Raw genomic sequence first — 21,331 nt, 5'->3', positions numbered from 1 at the left:
CTCACATTTAACAAAAACCCACCAATTCACTATCTCAAAAAATTAGAATATTTTGACATGCCAATCAGCTAATCAACTCAAAACACCTGCAAAGATTTCCTGAGCCTTCAAAATGGTCTCTCATTTTGGTTCACTAGGCTACACAATCATGGGGAAGACTGCTGATCTGACAGTTGTCCAGAAGACAATCATTGACACCCTTCACAAGGAGGGTAAGCCACAAACATTCATTGCCAAAGAAGCTGGCTGTTCACAGAGTGCTGTATCCAAGCATGTTAACAGAAAGTTGAGTGGAAGGAAAAAGTGTGGAAGAAAAAGATGCACAACCAACCGAGAGAACCGCAGCCTTATGATTGTCAAGCAAAATCGATTCAAGAATTTGGGTGAACTTCACAAGGAATGGACTGAGGCTGGGGTCAAGGCATCAAGAGCCACACACACAGACATGTCAAGGAATTTGGTTACAGTTGTCGTATTCCTCTTGTTAAGCCACTCCTGAACCACAGACAACGTCAGAGGCGTCTTACCTGGGCTAAGGAGAAGAAGAACTGGACTGTTGCCCAGTGGTCCAAAGTCCTCTTTTCAGACGAGAGCAAGTTTTGTATTTCATTTGGAAACCAAGGTCCTAGAGTCTGGAGGAAGGGTGGAGAAGCTCATAGCCCAAGTTGCTTGAAGTCCAGTGTTAAGTTTCCACAGTCTGTGATGATTTGGGGTGCAATGTCATCTGCTGGTGTTGGTCCTTTGTGTTTTTTGAAAACCAAAGTCACTGCACCCGTTTACCAAGAAATTTTGGAGCACTTCATGCTTCCTTCTGCTGACCAGCTTTTTAAAGATGCTGATTTCATTTTCCAGCAGGATTTGGCACCTGCCCACACTGCCAAAAGCACCAAAAGTTGGTTAAATGACCATGGTGTTGGTGTGCTTGACTGGCCAGCAAACTCACCAGACCTGAACCCCATAGAGAATCTATGGGGTATTGTCAAGAGGAAAATGAGAAACAAGAGACCAAAAAATGCAGATGAGCTGAAGGCCACTGTCAAAGAAACCTGGGCTTCCATACCACCTCAGCAGTGCCACAAACTGATCACCTCCATGCCACACCGAATTGAGGCAGTAATTAAAGCAAAAGGAGCCCCTACCAAGTATTGAGTACATATACAGTAAATGAACATACTTTCCAGAAGGCCAACAATTCACTAAAAATGTTTTTTTTATTGGTCTTATGATGTATTCTAATTTTTTGAGATAGTGAATTGGTGGGTTTTTGTTAAATGTGAGCCAAAATCATCACAATTAAAAGAACCAAAGACTTAAACTACTTCAGTCTGTGTGCATTGAATTTATTTAATACACGAGTTTCACAATTTGAGTTGAATTACTGAAATAAATGAACTTTTCCACGACATTCTAATTTATTGAGATGCACCTGTATTTTCAATCCACCACTAAAGGATGGTACAGAGAAATAATGCAATTCCTCATTATTTATAATGACATTGTTCATCATTCTTAGCTGATAAATAAATCAACATTTTTATTTACTTTCAATTTATTTATTGCACTGGTATCACCTGACTTGAAATATTACATAGAGGATAATTTCACTCTGCAGTTTGAATTACTTTTTTTATTTTATTTCTTATTAAAAGATTGCATACAAATTTGCATGAAATGGTCTGACTTTTTAATCTTTACAGCATTCACACAAAAAACTGAACGTCTAAATCACTTTTCAACTCATTAAAATGCATTCACAACACTGAAAATATATGGTCAATGACTACAGGCTTTTTCAAAGGTTTAGCTGTTCAAATAATAAAATACAACTCCAATACAGCAGTAGATAAATTCAGTAAATAAACAGATAAACATAGCGGACTTAAACTATAGTTATACATAAGTTGAACTCACAATCATAGAGTGTTTCTTTAAACATGAGGCAATTGATGCACTTTTAGACAGCGATATGAAAATATAGATAAGGGGAAAAAAAAGAATATTTTTCAGTCGTTGGTCAAGGCTCAGAGAGCGTATATTAAGAGCATGCAAGGTTGGCTGTTCCCCCATTTCCTTACTGTTAGCAATATATGCGATACCATCCCATCACGCGTGACTCTGAAGATGTAACACGACGTCTCGTGAAAATGAAGGACCATCACAGGCGGTTCTGCCGCTGGAATCTAGCGCTGCTCGTTTCACCCGTAACCGTCATTCCACCCCATGACTTTGTCGTACTCGTGAATTCTTTGCTTGATGTGCGAGAGTTTGTTCTTCAGATACTCACATCTTTCCTTCTTCTCCAGAAATGAAGGATCCTTAAAAATAAAAAATAAAAACAACATAAACACATAAATAAGATCATTATCTAAGCTTTCTCAGTGTTTCTTAGCTGTGTTTGCTAATTAAAGCAAGCATTATTATTACTATTGCTCATACTCAGGGTTAGTGATTTGAATAAGCACTTAAAGAAAAGTTCAGTGCTATCTCTCAAATCATGGCTTAATGTCTTTATAGAGGGGCCACTGAGCGTCTGGGTGACTACGGCTGTTTCCTGCTCATGAAAAGACACAATAGATCCTCAGAGAAAAAACAACCTCCACCCCCTTCCTTGTCCTCCTTCCTCCTTCACTCTTCTCCACATTCAGCTTAATAAATCAGCCAGCAACATCTAGACAAAACCTGTAGGCCTGTACAGGCCTAGACAGAATCTGAGACTTTTTTCTTCGCATTTTCTGTGCTGATTTGCCGGGAAAATCTGTAAAATACTGTGGAATAGATTTAAACATGGTCAAATGTGTTAAACGGAGCTGAGAGTACCCCATTCTGAAAGTGTGATCAATTGAACTACATTTTTTAATAAACAAACATGCAAGAGACGGGGCATGTGTAGAAATTGGTAAATAACAGGCGTTCCTATTCTGCAGAAATCCATGGAAATGTTGTGAAGTTCTGTTGCCACAGATTCCCTGTAGGTCTCTGTAGCCCATTTTAAAATGAACTAATGAAGGCAAAAGTTACTTAAAAATAGTACAAACTTAAAAAAATAAATAAAATAAAATACAAAACGGTGACCAGTTTCTGAAGTAGCTAAAACCATACAATTTCCCTTTTACACTTATATAGATTTTTACCTAAAAATCTTCCATACTGTATTATACCAGCTCTCAACTTTTTTGTTTTTTTTCATAAAACAACAAACATTGCTTTTTTATAATCGCCAGGCATGCAACCAAATGGAAATAAGACTACTAAAACTAACCAACTTCTTCCTCTGATACTCCAGATGAATTTTGTTGATCCGGTCTCGCTCCTAAGAGACACAACAGGAGACATTATATTTGCTTATCCAACATGAACTGGAATACATCGTTCTTCTGAATAAACGTATAAAATCTGCGGTCAAATCCTCCACACAAGAGTGAAGAGATGTTAAGAGCTTTGAAAACGATTTCATATAATAAATCAAATCAAAGAATAAAAGGATGTACGAATATGGACAGAAGAAAATGTTACAGGAATATTTCGGGTTCAATACAAGTTAAGCTCAATCGACAGCATTAGTGGCGTAATATTGATTACCACAAAAATGTCTTTTGACTCGTCCTTCCTTTCTTTAAAATAAGCAGAAATCTGGATTATAGTGAGACGCTTACGGTGGAAGTGAATGGGGGCCAGTTTTTGAACATTAAAATACTCACTGTTTCAAACGTATAGCCACAAGACAAACCATATGTGTGTTAACATGATTTTAGTGTGATAAAATCACTTAATAACCTTTTCTGTGTCCAATTATAGCCAATTTTACAACCTCATTAAAGGAGGGACAATTCTAAATAATTTTTTGTGGTAATCAACATTATGCCACAAATGCTGTCGATTAAGCTTAACTTGTATTGAACCCAAAATTTCCCTTTAAGTAAAATAAAAATAAAAATTTTAGCGTACCATCTGACTGGTTGGGTTTTGAGGTAAACTCCGCATCATGGCGTCCATTTCATCAAACTTCTTCAGAATCACTTGGACCTCAGCATGCAGTTCTTTATACTCAGAGTATTGGTCATTAAACACAGCTTTATACTGGTCACGCTGCTCATCCGTTCGAATAGCTGGATATTTACTGCAGGGAAGAGCCACAACAAAACCCAAGGAATAAAGAATAAATACCCTTTTGTGAGGTATGTCAGTATGCAACTGTCTGTCCGTTTAACAGGTACTCACGCAATGTAGTCCGGCATGATGACAGGTTTGGGGGCGTGTCCGGCTGGAATATGACCTTTCACGATTTTGGGCTTAGAGACAGCAGGGGCGGCTGCATGCTCTACTGGTAATAAAACACGTTCTGGGATCCTTGAACCATCAACAAGCTGCAAGCGTGAAGAAAGGTTACAAAATAAGAAGCAATATACTGTTGACCTGTTTCAAAAATTGAACTTACAGGCCAAAGAACAGATAGTTCTTGTCAGAATATGCTAAGAAACTGCACTACATTATAGGGAAACATGAAAAAAAATTCAAATACTTGCCATATGCACATCAGCAGGAGATCCTCTTGGGTGCATCTGTAATCACATGTGGTGGCAATTTATTTGTTGAATATATATATATATATATATATATATATATATATATATATATATATATACAGTATATATACATTTTGCGACTACCAGTCAAAAGTTTGAATGAATGTATATTTCTGATATAATTTTTTTTCTTTTAGTCCATTTTTTTATCAATTTCTGCTGTTTCTTGTTTTGTTTTTTGTGTTTTATAATGACATATTTAATACTATTCTATATGTAGAAAATAGTAGTAATAGAGCGCAACAAAACATTCATTTTTTCCATAGGAATTTCATAAAATTGTTCATAAAAGAGTTGTAAGCCATAAACTAAATCAACCAGCTCCGAGGTGAATCACAACATTACAAACTTTGTTTTGAGGCAAAAAAGTATGTGAAAATCAGACAAAAAGACAAAGATATAAAACTGTGATCTTACTGTCTTTAACGAGGGAATGAACTGCAATCCAATGAAGCACTGCGAATGACGTAATCGAATTAAAAATTAAGGAAAAAAGTATATAAATAGTATATTGCAAAAAGTCAGATATATGTAGTTTAAAGGTGCTGTAAGCGATTTTTTCATGGAAAGGTATGCAAAAAATGTTCTACTCCCTGAAAGATAATAATGAAATAATTGTTGTTAGATATCTCACTGGTCTCTGTGACAGCTGCACACTTTGTAAACAGCAAATAAAAATGTGTCCATGGTCTCTGACGCTTTCGACCTGTCAATCATTTTGCGCATTCTCATAGTATTGTAGTTGCTGTGAATTATTGAGGTTTAATGCCATTTTTATGCCATGTTGTTCATAACAGTTGTCAGCTGAGGGCGCTATTTTGCTGCTGTTGTTTTAAACAACAATTTCTGCAGGATGTCAGTCTCAATAAAGCTCATTTGGTATCTTTGGAGGACGGGGTTTTGGAAAGAGGGGTGTGGCTAATTCAACAGCTCAGTCTAGTGGAAGTAGAATGGATAAAATTGCTTACAGCACTTTTTTTATGATTTATAATTTTTATTTTTCCAACCAACATTTTTTTTTAATGATTTATCATTTTTATTTTTCCAACAAACAATTCAATACATTATCATTTTACATACACAAACATTATATCAAACTCCCTCCCAAAAATATAAAAATAGTTACATTCTGATATTGCGTCTCACCAACAGGTCATGTCCCTTGCCCTCAATGAAATTCAGATATTTACCCCACTTTCTCATATTGACATCCATTCTTTCAGTTAGTCTATAATACATTTTTCATAAGCCACCACTTTCCCCAGTTCAGTAACCCATTCTTGGAATGAAGGTGAGCCTGTTGTCAACTTACAGCACCTTTAAGAGTGTAGGGAGAGCGATTCGATTGCATCATCCACTGTGCATTAGCGTTCACTGCAAAGCTCTTTTGGCGCACTTTGTTGGCTGCGATTCTCTGATTGGTGGGTTTCCCCCCTCAGGATCATGGGTAGTGTAGTTCTTCACCAGATATTCCACGATTAAACGATGAAATAATGCTAACTGATGGCTTCAACAGAAGCATACACCACTGATTAACAACCTCAGGGCTTCCGGTAGGTCTGTCTTCACATGTTTATAAGTTATCATTAAAAATCAGTTCGCCTATGGAAAAAAAATTTATGGAAATGTTACTTCCGGAACCAGACTGTTGCGCTCTATAAAAAGAGTAGCTGTATCCAAACTTTTGACTGGTATCTATTTAGAACAAAGTTTTACATTAGTATTAGAAGTATTATAAAAATGGGGACATAAATGAACAAAAAATGTCGGAGTATAACACTGAAGTTGAAAAAAATCATTAATCTCACCACTTGCCCATGTCGTTCTCGGAGTCGCCGAGCTGCCTCGTGCCGCCACAGTTTCAAACACACTATTGCTCCAATCAAGTAGACAATCATGGTGAAAAACAGGAAAATTATGGCTGCTGTCTGTCCGGCCTCAGTGCGACAGAAAACACCATTGATGCCATTATTGAAGACCGGATAAGAGCAAAGTCCACCTCGTAAGGTGTCATTCACGTAAACACAACCAGCCGCCAAAAACAGGACAGCAAGTGTGAGATTTATGAAGAATTCTGTTAAAGGCCACCAACTTGAGTCCAAAAGGATAGTTCGGTAGTACATGGTCATACCCAAGACTAACATAATAACGGTAACTAACCAAGCTAATCCCGCCACCACTAGGATGAATGGCGTCTTGGGTCCGGTGTAGTTTGCATTGCCATAAGCCCCTCCATAACCACTTCCATAACCTCCTCCGTAAAATCCGCCAGGTTGTGAATATCCAAACGTGTTGTACCACTCATTGTCTTTGTGAATATAAGCGCAAACGCAAGCAAAAATCGCTGCCCCCAAAAGCAGCTCGACGCAACCCAGAATGCGTAAAAGTCCCGCCCAGGACTTCATGTAGGAGTAACGCTGATTGTATTCCTCAACTTTTTCACTGTACGTCAAAGCTGTGCGTACCGTGCGGCCATCGACTGATTCTACGAGATCGCCCAACAGTATGGCTTCACGCTCTTTACGCGAGTTATAACTGCCCCCGAAGCCTCCGAACGGGTCGCGATAAGAGCCAGGAACTGGTGAGTGGGGTGGAGAGCAACGAACACCCTCAGTGGTGGAGCTCTTGTGGCTTGAGCCAAGCATGGATTTCAGCTTGCTGCTTCCACTGCTGGACCTGAAGAAGTTCTTCAATGAGTCTGGGATGAAACGGTGGACGGGTTTGATGTCGATGGCGGAATCGTTTCCACTGGGGTCAAATTCGGGTCCCACCGGTGGTTGGTCTGGTAGGGGAGGAGGTGGCAGAGGTTCAGAGCTTAAAGAGTGCTCAGATGCCCTGTGATAATTCAAGCTGTGAAGGCTCGGAAGCGAGCCCGTCGGCACATCGTCGTAGTGGGGCATGTTTTGGACTCAACGACCAGTTGAGTCTTCTCCGGATAATGCAATTATCCCTAGTGGAACATCATGTAAAAAGATTTGAGAAAAGATACGGAAAAGATCTAAACGTTGGTTTTAGTTCTTGTAGAGCAGTGATTCTCAACTGGTGGGTCATGACCCAAAAATGGGTCGCAGGACTGTTCTTATAGGGTCACGGACAGCCAGGATAAAACAATGCTAATAATACAGACGCTTAACTGTGTATAGTCAGGATTAGTAGTCGAAATTTGGGTTTTTCAATGGCCGATGCCAATATCTAGAGAGCAGGATGGCCAATAAAAATGCAGATAAACATAATACAATTTAACAACAGCAAATCAGATGTACACAAAATTTCTAAAGTGAAAAAACTGTTATTTTATTGAATATTTCCCCAAATTTGCAAAAACTTGAAAAGCAAAAACCTTGAAAACAGAAAGTGTTGACTATCAATTGACAAATTTAAAACCAGAGTGAAAGTTGACACTCTTGTTAATTGGCCAAGCGAACACGGTGGCCAAATATCAGCCGATAAACTGGTCAGGCCGATATATCGGTCTATCCCTGGTCAGGATAGTGAAATAAATAGACTTATTAACTTTTAAAAGGGAGGAGAAAACGCTTCCAATAGATTTAGTTTTTGACATCAAAGGGTGATGCATCAAAATCGAACTCTACAGTGTTTTTGTGCAAATTCATCCGTCACTTGGTTGAAGCTAGCCAGATAGCCAAAGACAGATGTCAACATGGACAGGTTGAAAAACATGTGAAAACCATGACATACAAAACTACACGTTTGACTTTAAAGACCGTTTTGTTTAGTTTTATTCCAATTTTGGTACTGTGTTGGGTTGCTACTTAATGTCCAAGACAAAATCTGGGTCCTGACGCAAAGCCAGTTGAGAATCACTTTAGTAGAGCATTTATAGCATTGTGTGCTAAAAGAGATGCAAAATATTACAGATATTATATCTGTAATATTATCTGCTTGTTTGTATATTGCTGACATATTGGCTTTTACTCATCTTGCAGATTTTTTTTAGGACAATTCCACTTACATTGCATGAAATGACTGTAATCAGTGAACAAGAAGACATTATGAGATCATGCAAAAAAAAAAACACCTTCCCCAAAGTAGATAAGAGTTCAGATAAAGGCCCTCATTAATAATAACTACCACACCAAGAAACAAAACTCAGAGGAGCAACAGTGTCTTTAAGGGATAATGTACAGTCAGCCAGTAATTTTTGCAAAATAAACCCTGACGTAAATCTGAGGGGTCTTCCATCACCCCGAAGGGGTTTATTTTGTGATAATGGCCGTTTAACTGTACATTATGCATTATCCACATTATTTATTATATGGCTACTTACCTAGTAAATAAATAAATGGATGCATTTGAAATATTGGAGTTGAAATTGTTTTATTATATGAGAAAAGAGAGACATTAAATTAGCATAGCTATGTAGGAAATAGTTTAGCGGTCATTTTTCGAAACAATTTGACCACAAAATGCTGTGACTGGCCAATCAGAATGAAGTATTCCAGACAGCCATGTAATAAATGTTTATATTAACTGTTCTATGTAGAAGATATATAAGAGACGTGGCTTGGACAATGGTGCTCCCCAGGTCAGACGGTTCGACTCTGTAACCTGAACACAGCAGCGACTGTAACAGTAACCTATCCACTAGCAAGGATGTTAACTCTAAACCCACAGAGCATACGAATGCAACCCAAACATTCACGACACAGATAGAATCAAGAGAACCGCAGAATGCAGAAATGAACATGCCTGTTCAAGCACTAGACGTCTGATTGGGTAATCATATGACTTTAACTACTATCTCAGTGTCAACACCATAAAATATGGAAAACAACATCTCCATGTTACGTTCTTCCTTATTCATAGTTTACCTAATGAAACAACAAGAGAAACAGTATAAAAAAGTATTAAAAATGAGAGAAAAAAACAAAGGGGGAAAATACATTTTAAATGATACCTTTCACAAGCAGTCACTGAGCAAGACTTACATTGGCCTCGAGTTCAGTGTATAAAACTTCATTAAGTATGTGTGAATCCAAAGCCTGGAACAATACCAACAAAAAAAATATAAACAATTAAGATTAAACCATCTTAAAAAAAGAATTAAGCAATCAATAGATCAAATGAACCTGAAATGACATGTAGCCTGTATTTTGCACCACATCACACTTACAAAATGTACCAAAAAGTAATGTGGATTTACAAAGTTTTTTGATCAGGGTACCATTGCAATGCCATGTTTTTTTGGCCATGGTACCACAGTAATACTGTTTTTTTGGACATTATAGTATATTAATACCATGTTTCTTTAGACATGATACCATGATAATGCCATGTTTTTGCTTTTTTTGGACATGACACCATGGTAATGTCATGTTTCTTTTGGACATGATACTGTAATAATACCATGGTGATGTCGTTTTTTGGGACATAATACCATGATAATGCCTTTTTTGTTTGTTTTTTACGTCACACCATGCTAATGATATGGGGGGGGGGGGTTTCGGACATGACACAAGGGTTATGCCATTTTTTTTCATGATGTCATGGTAATACCATTTGTTATTTGGACATGATATTATAATAATACCATGTTTTTTGTTTTTACATGATACCATGGTAATACCATGTTTTTTATTTTTTGTTTGTTTGTTTTTTGTTTAGGACATGATACTGTAATAATACCATATTTCTTAAGACATTATACCATGGTAATACCATTTTTTTTTTTTTGACATAATACCATGGTAATACCATGTTGTTGTTGTTTTGGAAATGATAGTATAATAATATCATGTTTCTTTAGACATTATACTATGGTAATACCATGTTTTTTTTAACATGAAACCATGGTAATGTTGTGTTTTGGGGACATGATACCATGGTAATGCCATGTTTGTTTGTTTTATACATCATACCATGCTAATGCTATGCGGGGTTTTTTTTTTTTCCTGGACATGACACAATGGTTATGCCATTTTATTTATTTATTTTTTTTATTTATTTATTTTACATGATATCATGGTAATACCATGTTTTTTCTTTTTACATGATACCATGGTAATACCATGTTTGTTTGTTTTTGTTTGTTTTTTGGACATGATACTGTATTAATAAATTTTTTCTTTTTACATGATATCATGGTAATACCATGTTTTTTTTTTTGGACATGATACTATAATAATACCATATTTCTTTAGACATAATACCAGGGTAATTCCATGGTTTTTGTTTTTACATGATACCATTGTAATATCATGTTTTTTGTTTGTTTTTGTTTTTTTGTACATGATACTGTAATTATACCATGTTTCTTTAGACGGTACCATGGTAATACCATGTTTTTTTTTGGATATGATACTGTAATTATACCATGTTTCTTTAGGTAATGCCATGTTTTTTGCGTTTTCTTTTTCTTTTTTTTTTTCTTTTTTTTTTTTACATAATGACATGTAAATGCCATGTTTTGGGGACATGATATCATAGTAATGCCATGTTTTTGGTTTTATTTTTTGTTATATTACCATTGGTATATGTCTCATCACTGTCACGACTGCTATGTTGCTTGGAACTGTACCCAAGAATTTCACACACCATTGCACTTGTGTATATGGCTGTGTGACAATAAAGTGATTTGATTTGATTTTTTGTGATTTGGCAATACCATGCCTTTTTGACATGGTACCATGTTCTTGTAATACCATTTTAAATATGTATGGTACTACCATGTTTATAGACATGTCATGTATCATGGTATGTAAATGAATATGATAATAATTCAGTATCATGATATATACTGTATATATCAAAGTACCATGGTACCACCATAGTACTTATTTTTGTAAGGGGAAAACATGATCACAAGACTATTCCGTTTTAAACGTCTTATTACATTGCATTCCTTAAATAATATGATCAACCCTAACGGAACGATTTAAAAGTGTTCGCGCCATTGAAACTGTAACATTCTGCACTGAACGTCAGCCTGCATTCTATTTAGAAATGAAACAATGTTGCACTGCAGACACACATGCGTTCCTGAAAAAAACAACGGATTCAACAGGTCAAAAAAAGTTTATCTTTTAAAATCATCCCAAACAGTGAGAAGATTCACTTTCAAAACTAAGATCTCTGCTTTACTTACGACATATTTAAGACAAATAAAACACGAAGTTTAATAAGGGGAAATAAACGACATAACACCAGCACTGACAGACAGATGTGGATATATTATTAATACGCCAAAGAATAGATCCTTAAAAATGTTGCTTAGTTTGGATATGTTAAAGGAAGAAAAGAAAGGTTTAGACAATAAACTTTAAGGATGGTTTGGTCTTACCTTTTCTACTATCAAAAGGGTTTTGTTGTTTCTCTACATTTTTTTTCTTCTTCGGAAAACACACACAGGTTTGGAAAGTCGTACCACGTGACGCAGCCGATCCCTGAGTGTGACGTCAGCAGAGACTTGCACACTTTACCTGAAGAGGGAGATAAAAACTTGGATCTGTTTTCTCCTTCACTGGAAACTACTTTTTCTTGTCACAGACACTGTGAAGTTTATGATGGCATTGATTGAAACTGGTGACTAATATGTCATATTATATTGCAGACACTTCCAGGTGACTTCATTTACATGATATTTATCATGGTCAGGTAGATGTGTTTTGCATGCACCCCCCCCCCACCCCCCACACACTGAATAAAGTAGTAGCCTAACAACAATGCAAACAGGGAACAATAGTACAAATGTTTAATTATTTCGTGCAATAAAAGAGATAATTTCCCCCAAAATAAAAATGTTAGGCAGAATGTTAGCCTTAGTCATCATTCACTTTTATTGCATCATTTTTCCATTCATTGAAAACCAAAATTGACTGAGGCTGTCATTCTGCCAAACATCTCTTTTTGTGACCCACTCACACAGGTTTGGAACAACACAAGGGTGAGTAAATAATAACATAATTTTCATACTTGGGTGAAATATCCCTTGAAGCAGGGATATTTTTTAAGTGACTCACTCTAGGAGGAGTTTTGAAATAATCTTTATTGACCTACATTTCTGTGATTGATATATTTACATTTTTATTTCAGCAAATTAGCATGGAAATGCAGCATTTGACAATCATGTCTTACTCAGCGTCTATCGTTGGGGGAAAAAAATCTTGTTTTAACTGTGTATTTATTAACAAGAGTCAACTCTAATGAAATTAATCAGTTGAAGTCTAAGTAACTAATACTTTTTTGAAAACTGTTCCTCAAATGAACCACAGAGAAATATCTTGATTATCAATAGCTTTGTTTTCACCTGTACAAAAAAAAAAAAAAAAAAAAAAAACATTTTAAATTAGATATAGAGCATGTTCTCATGGATTCTTCCTTTATATGCTTCTTTAGTTCCTCAATTTGCTGGATGAAACTTTATTTACATGTCAACTGGAAGTCATTGTCTCTTTCTCTTCCTGTTGGCACCAGTCTTACATGTACAAATACAAATGGTACACAAAATCAAAGAGCAATTTGAAATATACTTTATGCCAGTATCAGAAATGAACAATATTTTAACAATTTTTAACAAACTGTGCCTCATCCATTCGTCAAATACTTTATTAAGAATTTATGACCTCTTACCCTAAAAATAAAATTAACATCAGTTAATGATTTATGCCATAATATGTATAACTAGGACTATAATAGAATATTAAGAACTAATTAAGATGTTACAAATTAAAAATAGAATTCATTCATTAGTTAATTAAGGGCATTTTGAATTTCAAGGGGCATTTTTGTTTTGTTTTGTTATTTTGGTGGCATTTTTTGCCCTGAGCCACCCTAAATTTCTGTCATGCTTAATCACATTTCATCAGATGATGCTTGAAAATGAAAGGGATAAATCATTTATTCACCCTCATGCAATCCCAGATGTGTATGACTTTCTTTCTTCTGTAGTACACAAACACATTTTTTTAGAAGAATATTTCAGCTCTGTAGGTCAATACAAATCAAGTGAATGGTGACCAGAATTCCAAAAGCTCAAAAAAGGAGATTAAGGCAGCATAAAAGTAATCCTTATGACTCCAGATTTTTAGTCCATGCCTTCTGGAGCGTTCCAATCGGTTTTGGGTGAGAACAGACCAAAATATAACTCTTTTTTTTTATTATTTATTTTACTATAAATCTTGACATCAGCAGTCTCCTTGGTGATCATGATGTGAAGTTCAGTTACACTTCCTGGCGCCATCTAGCGCTCTGTGCATTCATCAAGCACCAGGAAGTGTAATCAAGCATGAAATCATTATTGTTCGTAGAGACTGCAATGGCAAAATATAAAGTGAAAAATGAGTAACATTTTGGTTTGTTCTCATCTAAAATCAATTAGATCACTTCAGAGGACATGGATTTAACCACTGGAGTCTTATGGATTACTTTTATGCTGCTTTTTTGTGCTTTTTGGAGCTTCAAAAATTTTGGTCACCATTCCTACAGAGCATGAGATATTCTATTAAAATTCTAAATTTGTGTTCTGCAGAAGAAAGAAAGTCATACTCATCTGGGATGGCATGAGGGTGAGTAAATTATGAGAGAATTTTCATTTTTTGGATGAACTGTCTCTTTAAGAGCAGGAATACACCTTTAAACACAGCTTCTGTGTGTCATGCTGAAAAACAAACTAGGGTGTCTTTTTATGGTAATCTTCACCTACTCATGGCACTAATTAACTATGTAATAAAATAAGGTTCTCTCTATTGTTAGAAAAACTATTATAAAGGACTTTCTCCACATTTCTGGGTTGGAAATGCTCCATTTCTGCTTATTTATTTGTTTGTGTTTATAATTAATGTCCTGTATTTGTGTGAAAATACATATTCACCACCTTGTGCACTAATATTCTTTATTATTTATAATCATAGTTTTAGATATGTATTATTCTTAAATTTTTTTCCTTCAAATGTATATTTGTTTATTAAATAATCCTATATAGTTTGTTTTGATCCTAAACATTCATACAAATCGCCTGAACCTGTCTCTATTTAATTTGGTATAGACAAAACTATATAGCCCACTGGGGATCAACAGCACAGTACTAATTTATTGACCCTTAATAGTCAATATAGTTTTGTCCATACCAATTAATTAAAAATAAGTGCGCGGCCCCTTTAAGAGAGCAGTGCGGTCCCTTTAAGAGAGGTTGAAATGGTTGCTTGCGCAGACAACTGTGGAATTTACTGAGGAAAGAGAAAACATAAGCTTGCTGCTCTAATATTTCACCGGAATACAGTCAACTAACGACAACGACTGAACTATGACGTATATTAAGGTAGCTCATGAAACGGAATAATGTTAACATACATTTTCTTGTTTCCTGCGGTTTATTGATGTGTTTGTGTGATTAGACGCTAATAGCTAGCGAGTTAGCAGATTGCTAATGATAGCCGAAGAGCTAATACAACTTTATGAAAATAATAAATCACGGTTTTGACGATAAGAGAGTGTTATTATTGTATGTTAAAATGGTTTGCAAGGCTTCCATTTTTTTGTGAGCAAAGTTAAGTATAATCAGGTAAACGACGTTCTTATGGCTAATTTGTGAGCCTTCAGCTCAGCTTATTTAAATAATGTTAAGATTTTGATTTATTATAGGCATTAATATGACAAATAATCAGTACACGAACGTTGTCTAGTTTACTCAGATTAATGATTAACAGACATGTTATATTAGCTCATGACAGATCTATCCTAAAGTAGACAGGCTAATTAATAACTGTTGAAAATAATGACTTATATTGTGCATTGTGTGTTATATTTCTGTTTATTGTGCATGTATTTGGGTCATTGACATATAACACTTGTGTTCTTAGAAATTTACTCTTTGTGTCCAGTTTGGTTTCATACATTTTTGAAAAACCTTTTATAGCTTTTTCTACAAAAAATGAATAAATATTTAGTGTCATAAAAAAAATGTTGTGGTGTAAACATCAAAATAATTAAAATAATTTTCTTGCACCTTCAATGGAGTGTAAACAACTTGATCATTAAGTTTTTAAACACATTTTTCAAAGGTTATATATATATATATATATATGAATTTGAGTCAAAAATATAAAAAAAGTTTCTCATGGTTATACCTCATGACCTCAACAAAATGTGCCTTTGTATAAAAATGTACCATTTTTATATTTTAATTTTTTTTTTTACTTCAGACTTAATTGTTTTTGTCAACATAAACCACAAAATGGCTCAACACATGTTGGTTACGCCACATGACTTTAATTTGGTGGACAAAAGTAGTAGCTGCCAAGGCTAATTCCTCATAAGAAAGACATTTTAAATGTGATTGTAGGATGTGATTATTTTTAATTTGTGGTTTTGACCCAACTGCTCCAATTTTTCTTGCAGGGGTGAGTGAGGTGTATCGTACCCCTCCCTAGGATGGACAGTTATTTTAAGGCTGCTGTGTGTGACCTGGACAAGCTGTTGGATGACTTTGAACTCAATGCAGGTTGGAAAATTGTTTTTGTTTCGTTTTTTGCTTATTGGGGAAAAAAAAGAGAAACTGAAAATTGTTAAATGTTTCGTAATCATCTTATTTCACAATGTATTTACATTTATACATTTTAATGTTAGATGCTTAATGAAGAATGTGCCTTAATTTACTTTATAAATATATATGTAAGACTCATGATCTTGTGATGTATGTCAAGCATGTTATGATATATTTATAGATAGATGTCATAAGATTTATGGCTTTGTCTTAGTCATTTTTATAAAAGGATATATAGGACACACTACAATAATATATATACAGTATATACACAGAATTCTTCTATTTCACATGATTTACTCTTTAAATGAGTAATAAAATGAGTGCATCAGAGACATGAAGCCTAGAACAGCTATTTAGGAAATCAGTTGCCTGGGACAAAGTATTCCAGAGTGCCATGTAAAATGTATTTCTTTCATTTGTTGTGTTTAAGGTATTGATAACTGCTGTATTTTACTATTGTTTTTATTACTTTGTTTTCAGAGGAGCTTGATAACAAGCCTGCCACATTTGCAAGTCCTTCATGTCCGGACTCTACACATTTCCCTGGTCATCATGTGGGCCTTCAGATCTTCAAACCAGAGCAACACTCAGTCTCACAAACACTCCCAGATGTCAATGCACTGCACTATGGACTAACATCACAAAGTATCACCTTAAACCAAAATGATTCTTATTCCAGTGAAAGGCCGCTCACAGGTGTGGACCTCCTGTCCTCTGTTGACAGCAGAGGTCTCAAAAGTTCTGTACCTCCTTGTCCAGACAGGTCTTTGAAACCTGTGTGTGACCTGGTGAATGATACAGGATCTAATAAGCTCCAGCAGGCTGATGGTCATGAAGACTTTAAAGAGCTGGATGTTACTGAGAAACAAACTGATGAGGAACTTCTAGTTGACTTTGAGAGTCCAGTTGTATCTTTTTCAGATGATGTTTCTAAGTCCAACCATGTTGAACAGAAACATGTCTTTGAGGTTCCTCCAAGTTCCTTCAGCTTGCTTGATGTCATATTACCAGCAGCTTCAGACAAGATTACAGAACCTCTGAATGCTTCAGTTAACACAATACCTTTAGAAAGCAAACACACAGACATCCAAAGTACCTGTCTTGAAGACTCCAACTCAAATGACCCAAGCAGTGCTCCATGCAGTCCAGAGAATGAGGAAGTTGTTAGTAATTCAGGTTCTCATGCTACAGATGAGGATATTTTAGCAATCAATGATGACCATACTGTGTCATTCCAGCCTGACTCGATGGATACACAACCTTCTGAAGATGACAATGTCAAAAATCCAGAAGATTCGTCCGGAAGTCCCTCCTTGGAGAAGGAACCTTCTCTGTCCTGCTTGCCAATGGCTGTATCTATGTGTGGGTCTCTTGTGGCATATTTAGAACCTCAGGAGACAACATTGCTTGAAACCAAAGATGAGGCTGAACCGGAAGAAACCTCAGCCATTAAGGAGGCTGAAGATTTAATTCTTCCGTTAGAAGAGCCCGTAACTCCATTCTCCCCCTTTAGGCCTGATTCATCACCTGAAGATGAACCTGAGCTGGTCCAGATCATGTCTAACTCTGAAGGGGCTACAGCCGTCTTGGGCCATTACCCTGAAAGAAACTTTAAGTGCACCTTATCCCCAACAGAGAAAATAACTTGTAGAGATTCTTCTCCCTATTCAGAGAGCCCAAATTATTCATACGAGTTTGGAATCGCCAACGATTACCTTCCTGAAAGTGACCAGACCGGGATGATGGTAACGGACGAGGAACTAGATGCCTTTTTAATGGGTCAAGGTGTGAAAATCAACTCTGACACAGCCACAGAAACATTTGTAGATGATGGTTTTTCGGACTATAATGGAGATGTGGATGGAGATGCCTTTTTACATGGGGAGCTGCAGAGCTGTAAAGTAGAGACGTTTGCTTCACCTGAGAGTGATGGTTCGCTTCAATATTTGGAGGAGAGTGAAGGCTCGAATATTTCTTCTTCTTCTCAGGACAGTAGCCCATTGAGAACAGACTCCACACAAACAGTTAGCCATGAAAGCATAACCAGCCCTGTTGCAATTCAGTCCGTTTGCTCCTCCAACCGAGAGTCAAATTATGGAGGTGCAAGACCAAAGCAGTTGTCCAACCAAACCATACGACACACAACCAGCCAAGCTGAAGCTGATGCGATTAGCCCCGAGACAGAGACTGGCACTCAAATTTCGTCTGTGGTGCAACCAACCCCCAACCAGGATGAACATAACTTTGATCACCCCTCTTATCAGCAATATGAGGCCAGTTATGGTCAAGACGAGCTCTCAGAACCTCCGCCGTATCCTGGAGAGACACTGGAGGATGGGGAAGCATCTTTAGATCAGCCAGGAAATGAGGCAGATGGTTTGGGATCAAAGCAACCTCCATGGGTCCCAGATTCTGAGGCACCCAACTGCATGAATTGTGGGCAAAAGTTTACCTTCACCAAGAGGAGACACCATTGCCGGGCATGTGGAAAAGTAAGTCTGTTTAAGAATTTACACTTAGTGTCAGTAGTCAGTATTGTCTGAAATATGCTTAAGCTATATTAGGCTGTGCGTTACATTGATTTTACCATGGTTAAGGGATGTTTACCTCATTTAATGTGATAAAATAACAAATGCATGGCCTTAAGTGGTTCATTGTGTTTATAAAGTGAGATAAAAGATATCAATATTCAATAAAAATTACTAATATTAATAAATACAGTAGAGTTATTCCACCAAGTAAGATTATTCATTAGCCTAACTGTTGTTCGAAGTTGCCAATTAATTTTAAAATGGAAATAATATAGATTACGGTGCACTTACATAGAATTCAATTGCCTTATATAATTAGATGTATTAATAATAACAACAACAATAAACTTCTGCCAAGTATTGTAGTTCATTAACGGAATAGTTTACCCAGAAATGAAAATTCTCTCATGATTTACTTAACTTTAAGCCATCCCAGATGTGTATGTTTTTCCTTCTTCAGCAGAACCGAAATGAAGATTTTTATAAGCACATTTCAGCTCTATTTGTCCATGCAATGTAAGTGAATGGGTGCCATCAGGCTGGCTGTTTGACGGTCCAATCGATGAATGTCTTCTGAAGCAAATCGATAGGTTTGTGTAAAAGAATAAATAGATAATTAAACATTTTAAAAAAAGCTTCCTGCTTCCAGTCAACCCATCACAGAGCTGTCACGTGACACAAGCATGATGGTGCGTTCACGTGAGAGGACGGAAGTGCGCGCTTTGTATACAACAGAGGAATGAACATCATGCGAGAGTTAGGTCATTTCAAACCGTTTCTCAGCTCTGGCAGGAAGTAACGATTTATAGTTAAAAATATTTTAGTTATCGATTTTCTTCAGAAGATATTAACTGATCCACTGGTGTCATGTGGAGTACTTTTATGCCACATAAATACGCCTTTTGGACCATCAAACGGCCAGAAGCCTGATGGCACCTGTTCAGTTTTAATTGTATGGACAAACAGAGCTGAAATGCGCTTATAAAAATCTTCATTTCGGTTCTGCTGAAGAAGGAAAAACATACACATCTGGGATGGCTTAAAGGTGAGTAAATCATGAGAGGATACAATTTTTTGGGTGAACTAATCCTTTAACGTAGATGAAGGCTGTTTATGGTCATCAGGCAACTTAGAATTATAGAATTAAATTGACCTGTAGTCACGTGTGTACAGGGTGGCCCAAAAAAAAAAACAGGGCCACTACGTTTGATTGCTCATTTCTTAAAAATGCATAAAAGTGTTTGCACGATTTTTGGCGTACTTCTATGATTTTTTTTTTCTAAACAACAAAATTACCTCACTGTGACGGCATCGTAAGCAACTGTTTGCTGCAAATAAATAAGTAAATTGTTTAGCTAAGTTTTCAATAGCAGCAAACTTGGGTGCTTCTCTTTTGCCCTGCAGCCCCGTTTATTTTTTTATTTTTTTTTCGGCCAGACTATTTACTTATTTATTTTTAGCAAATTGTTGCTTACAATGTCATCACAGTGATGTCATTTTGTTGTTTAAAAAAAAGTCGTAGAAGTATGCCAAAAATCGTGCAAACGCCTTTATGCATTTTTAAGATATGAGCAATCAAACACAGTGGCCCTCTTTGTTTGTTTTTGGCCACCCTGTATAAAAGTTATTTTACATTGGCTTTTAACGTGGCTTATCGAATCAGATTTTAAATTGGATGAATTAAATTTAACAGTTGAGTGTTGATACAGATTTACTGATTTGATTCAGATAAATTTGGGTATATTTTAGTTATAATGTTAATTTACACAACAAAATATTAGCTAATTTGAGTAAACATTGTTTTAAGTACTTAAGACGATTATTCAAGACAAGTGATGGTAGTCCTTCGATTTCGAACATGACGCATTTTGTCTGTGCCAACTTCTGTGCTAACGTATCGTCTTTTTGATTTGTAACTAGTAGCACCTAATAAACAAGCAAAAAATGTACAGTGCTTGCATTTTTTGGGGATGCAATTTCAAATGGCTGTATATTTAAGCTGTGAATATTTCAATTGAAAACATTTCACACAATTTCATGATTAAAAATGCAATATCCACTTTCCAAAATTCTGTTCCAAAAAATTCCTCCTCTTTTTTTTTTTTTTAATTTCATCTTTATTATTCAACAGGTAATATTCAGTCTATTATATTTTGCTTTGCTGTCAGAGCCGTAGCCTAACAGGCTGCGCTTATGACATGTGGTGCTGATTCATCGCAGGTGACCTGAGTTTGAGTCCTGGCTGGTGAGGTCCCATTCCCAATCTTCTCCTCTGTCATTTTCCTGTCTCCTCTCCACTAATTCTGTCATTAAAAAGCCTACAAAAGGACAAAAAATCAAAAACATATTTTGCTTTGCAAATTCGCCTCTAAAATTTCAGTGATTGAATTTCGATTGCCTAGTAGCAGAGAGTGAAGATTGTGCATCGGCACTCTACTGCATTTTTTTCAATGCCAGGATGTTCAAGGTTAGATTTCCAACTGAATTTTAACCACTGAGAGGTGGATTTGCAAAGCGAAATATAATGGACTGAATATTACCTGTTGAATAATAAAGATGAAATTTTAAAAAAGAAATTTTTTATTTATTTTTTTTCTCCCCAATTTGGAATGCCCAATTCCCACTATTTAGTAGGTCCTCGTGGTGGCGCAGTTATTCACCTCAATCCGGGTGGTGGAGGATAAGTCTCAGTTGCCTCCGCTTCTGAGACCGTC

General features: G+C 36.2%; 2 protein-coding genes across 5 annotated transcripts in view; one reads left to right on the top strand and one right to left on the bottom strand.

The window, feature by feature from the left end:
- Window positions 1-1,339: 1,339 nt before the first annotated feature.
- On the bottom strand, window positions 1,340-12,000 carry marveld2a (MARVEL domain containing 2a). 3 transcript variants are annotated; one of them, XM_051685103.1, is made up of 9 exons: window positions 11,884-12,000; window positions 9,533-9,586; window positions 9,294-9,415; window positions 6,392-7,533; window positions 4,524-4,559; window positions 4,219-4,364; window positions 3,946-4,117; window positions 3,260-3,310; window positions 1,340-2,315 (listed from the first exon to the last, which is right to left on the bottom strand). In XM_051685103.1, the coding sequence occupies exons 4-9, from the start codon at window positions 7,481-7,483 to the stop codon at window positions 2,196-2,198; spliced, it is 1,617 nt and encodes a 538-aa protein (XP_051541063.1). In that variant the 5' UTR covers window positions 7,484-7,533; window positions 9,294-9,415; window positions 9,533-9,586; window positions 11,884-12,000; the 3' UTR covers window positions 1,340-2,195. The 3 variants fall into 3 exon arrangements, with proteins under 3 accessions (XP_051541063.1, XP_051541064.1, XP_051541062.1); XM_051685104.1 differs by lacking the exon at window positions 9,294-9,415 and having other exon boundaries at window positions 9,502-9,586; XM_051685102.1 differs by lacking the exon at window positions 9,294-9,415.
- Window positions 12,001-14,724: 2,724 nt separating this feature from the next.
- Window positions 14,725-21,331, top strand: part of zfyve16 (zinc finger, FYVE domain containing 16) — a 42,927-nt gene continuing 36,320 nt past the window's right edge. For both annotated transcript variants that reach the window (XM_051685097.1, XM_051685096.1), the window contains exons 1-3: window positions 14,725-14,859; window positions 15,939-16,041; window positions 16,567-18,578. In XM_051685097.1, the coding sequence (XP_051541057.1) occupies window positions 15,972-16,041; window positions 16,567-18,578 (2,082 nt within the window). In that variant the 5' untranslated portion in view covers window positions 14,725-14,859; window positions 15,939-15,971. The remainder of the gene's footprint in view (window positions 14,860-15,938; window positions 16,042-16,566; window positions 18,579-21,331) is intronic.

Source organism: Myxocyprinus asiaticus, chromosome 43, assembly GCF_019703515.2.
Source record: "Myxocyprinus asiaticus isolate MX2 ecotype Aquarium Trade chromosome 43, UBuf_Myxa_2, whole genome shotgun sequence".
In the NCBI taxonomy this organism is placed as follows: Eukaryota; Metazoa; Chordata; class Actinopteri; order Cypriniformes; family Catostomidae; genus Myxocyprinus; species Myxocyprinus asiaticus.
This window is presented reverse-complemented; position numbering and strand designations above follow the sequence as displayed.

Excerpts from the sequence above, each read along its gene's own strand:
- marveld2a (XM_051685104.1), bottom strand. The coding sequence starts at position 7,483 with ATGCCCCACTACGACGATGTGCCGACGGGCTCGCTTCCGAGCCTTCAC. Across the intron at positions 4,365-4,523 it reads CTCCTGCTGATGTGCATATG|CTTGTTGATGGTTCAAGGAT; the intron begins GCAAGTATTTGA and ends TCACGCTTGCAG. Across the intron at positions 3,311-3,945 it reads AAAACCCAACCAGTCAGATG|GAGCGAGACCGGATCAACAA; the intron begins GTACGCTAAAAT and ends TGTGTCTCTTAG.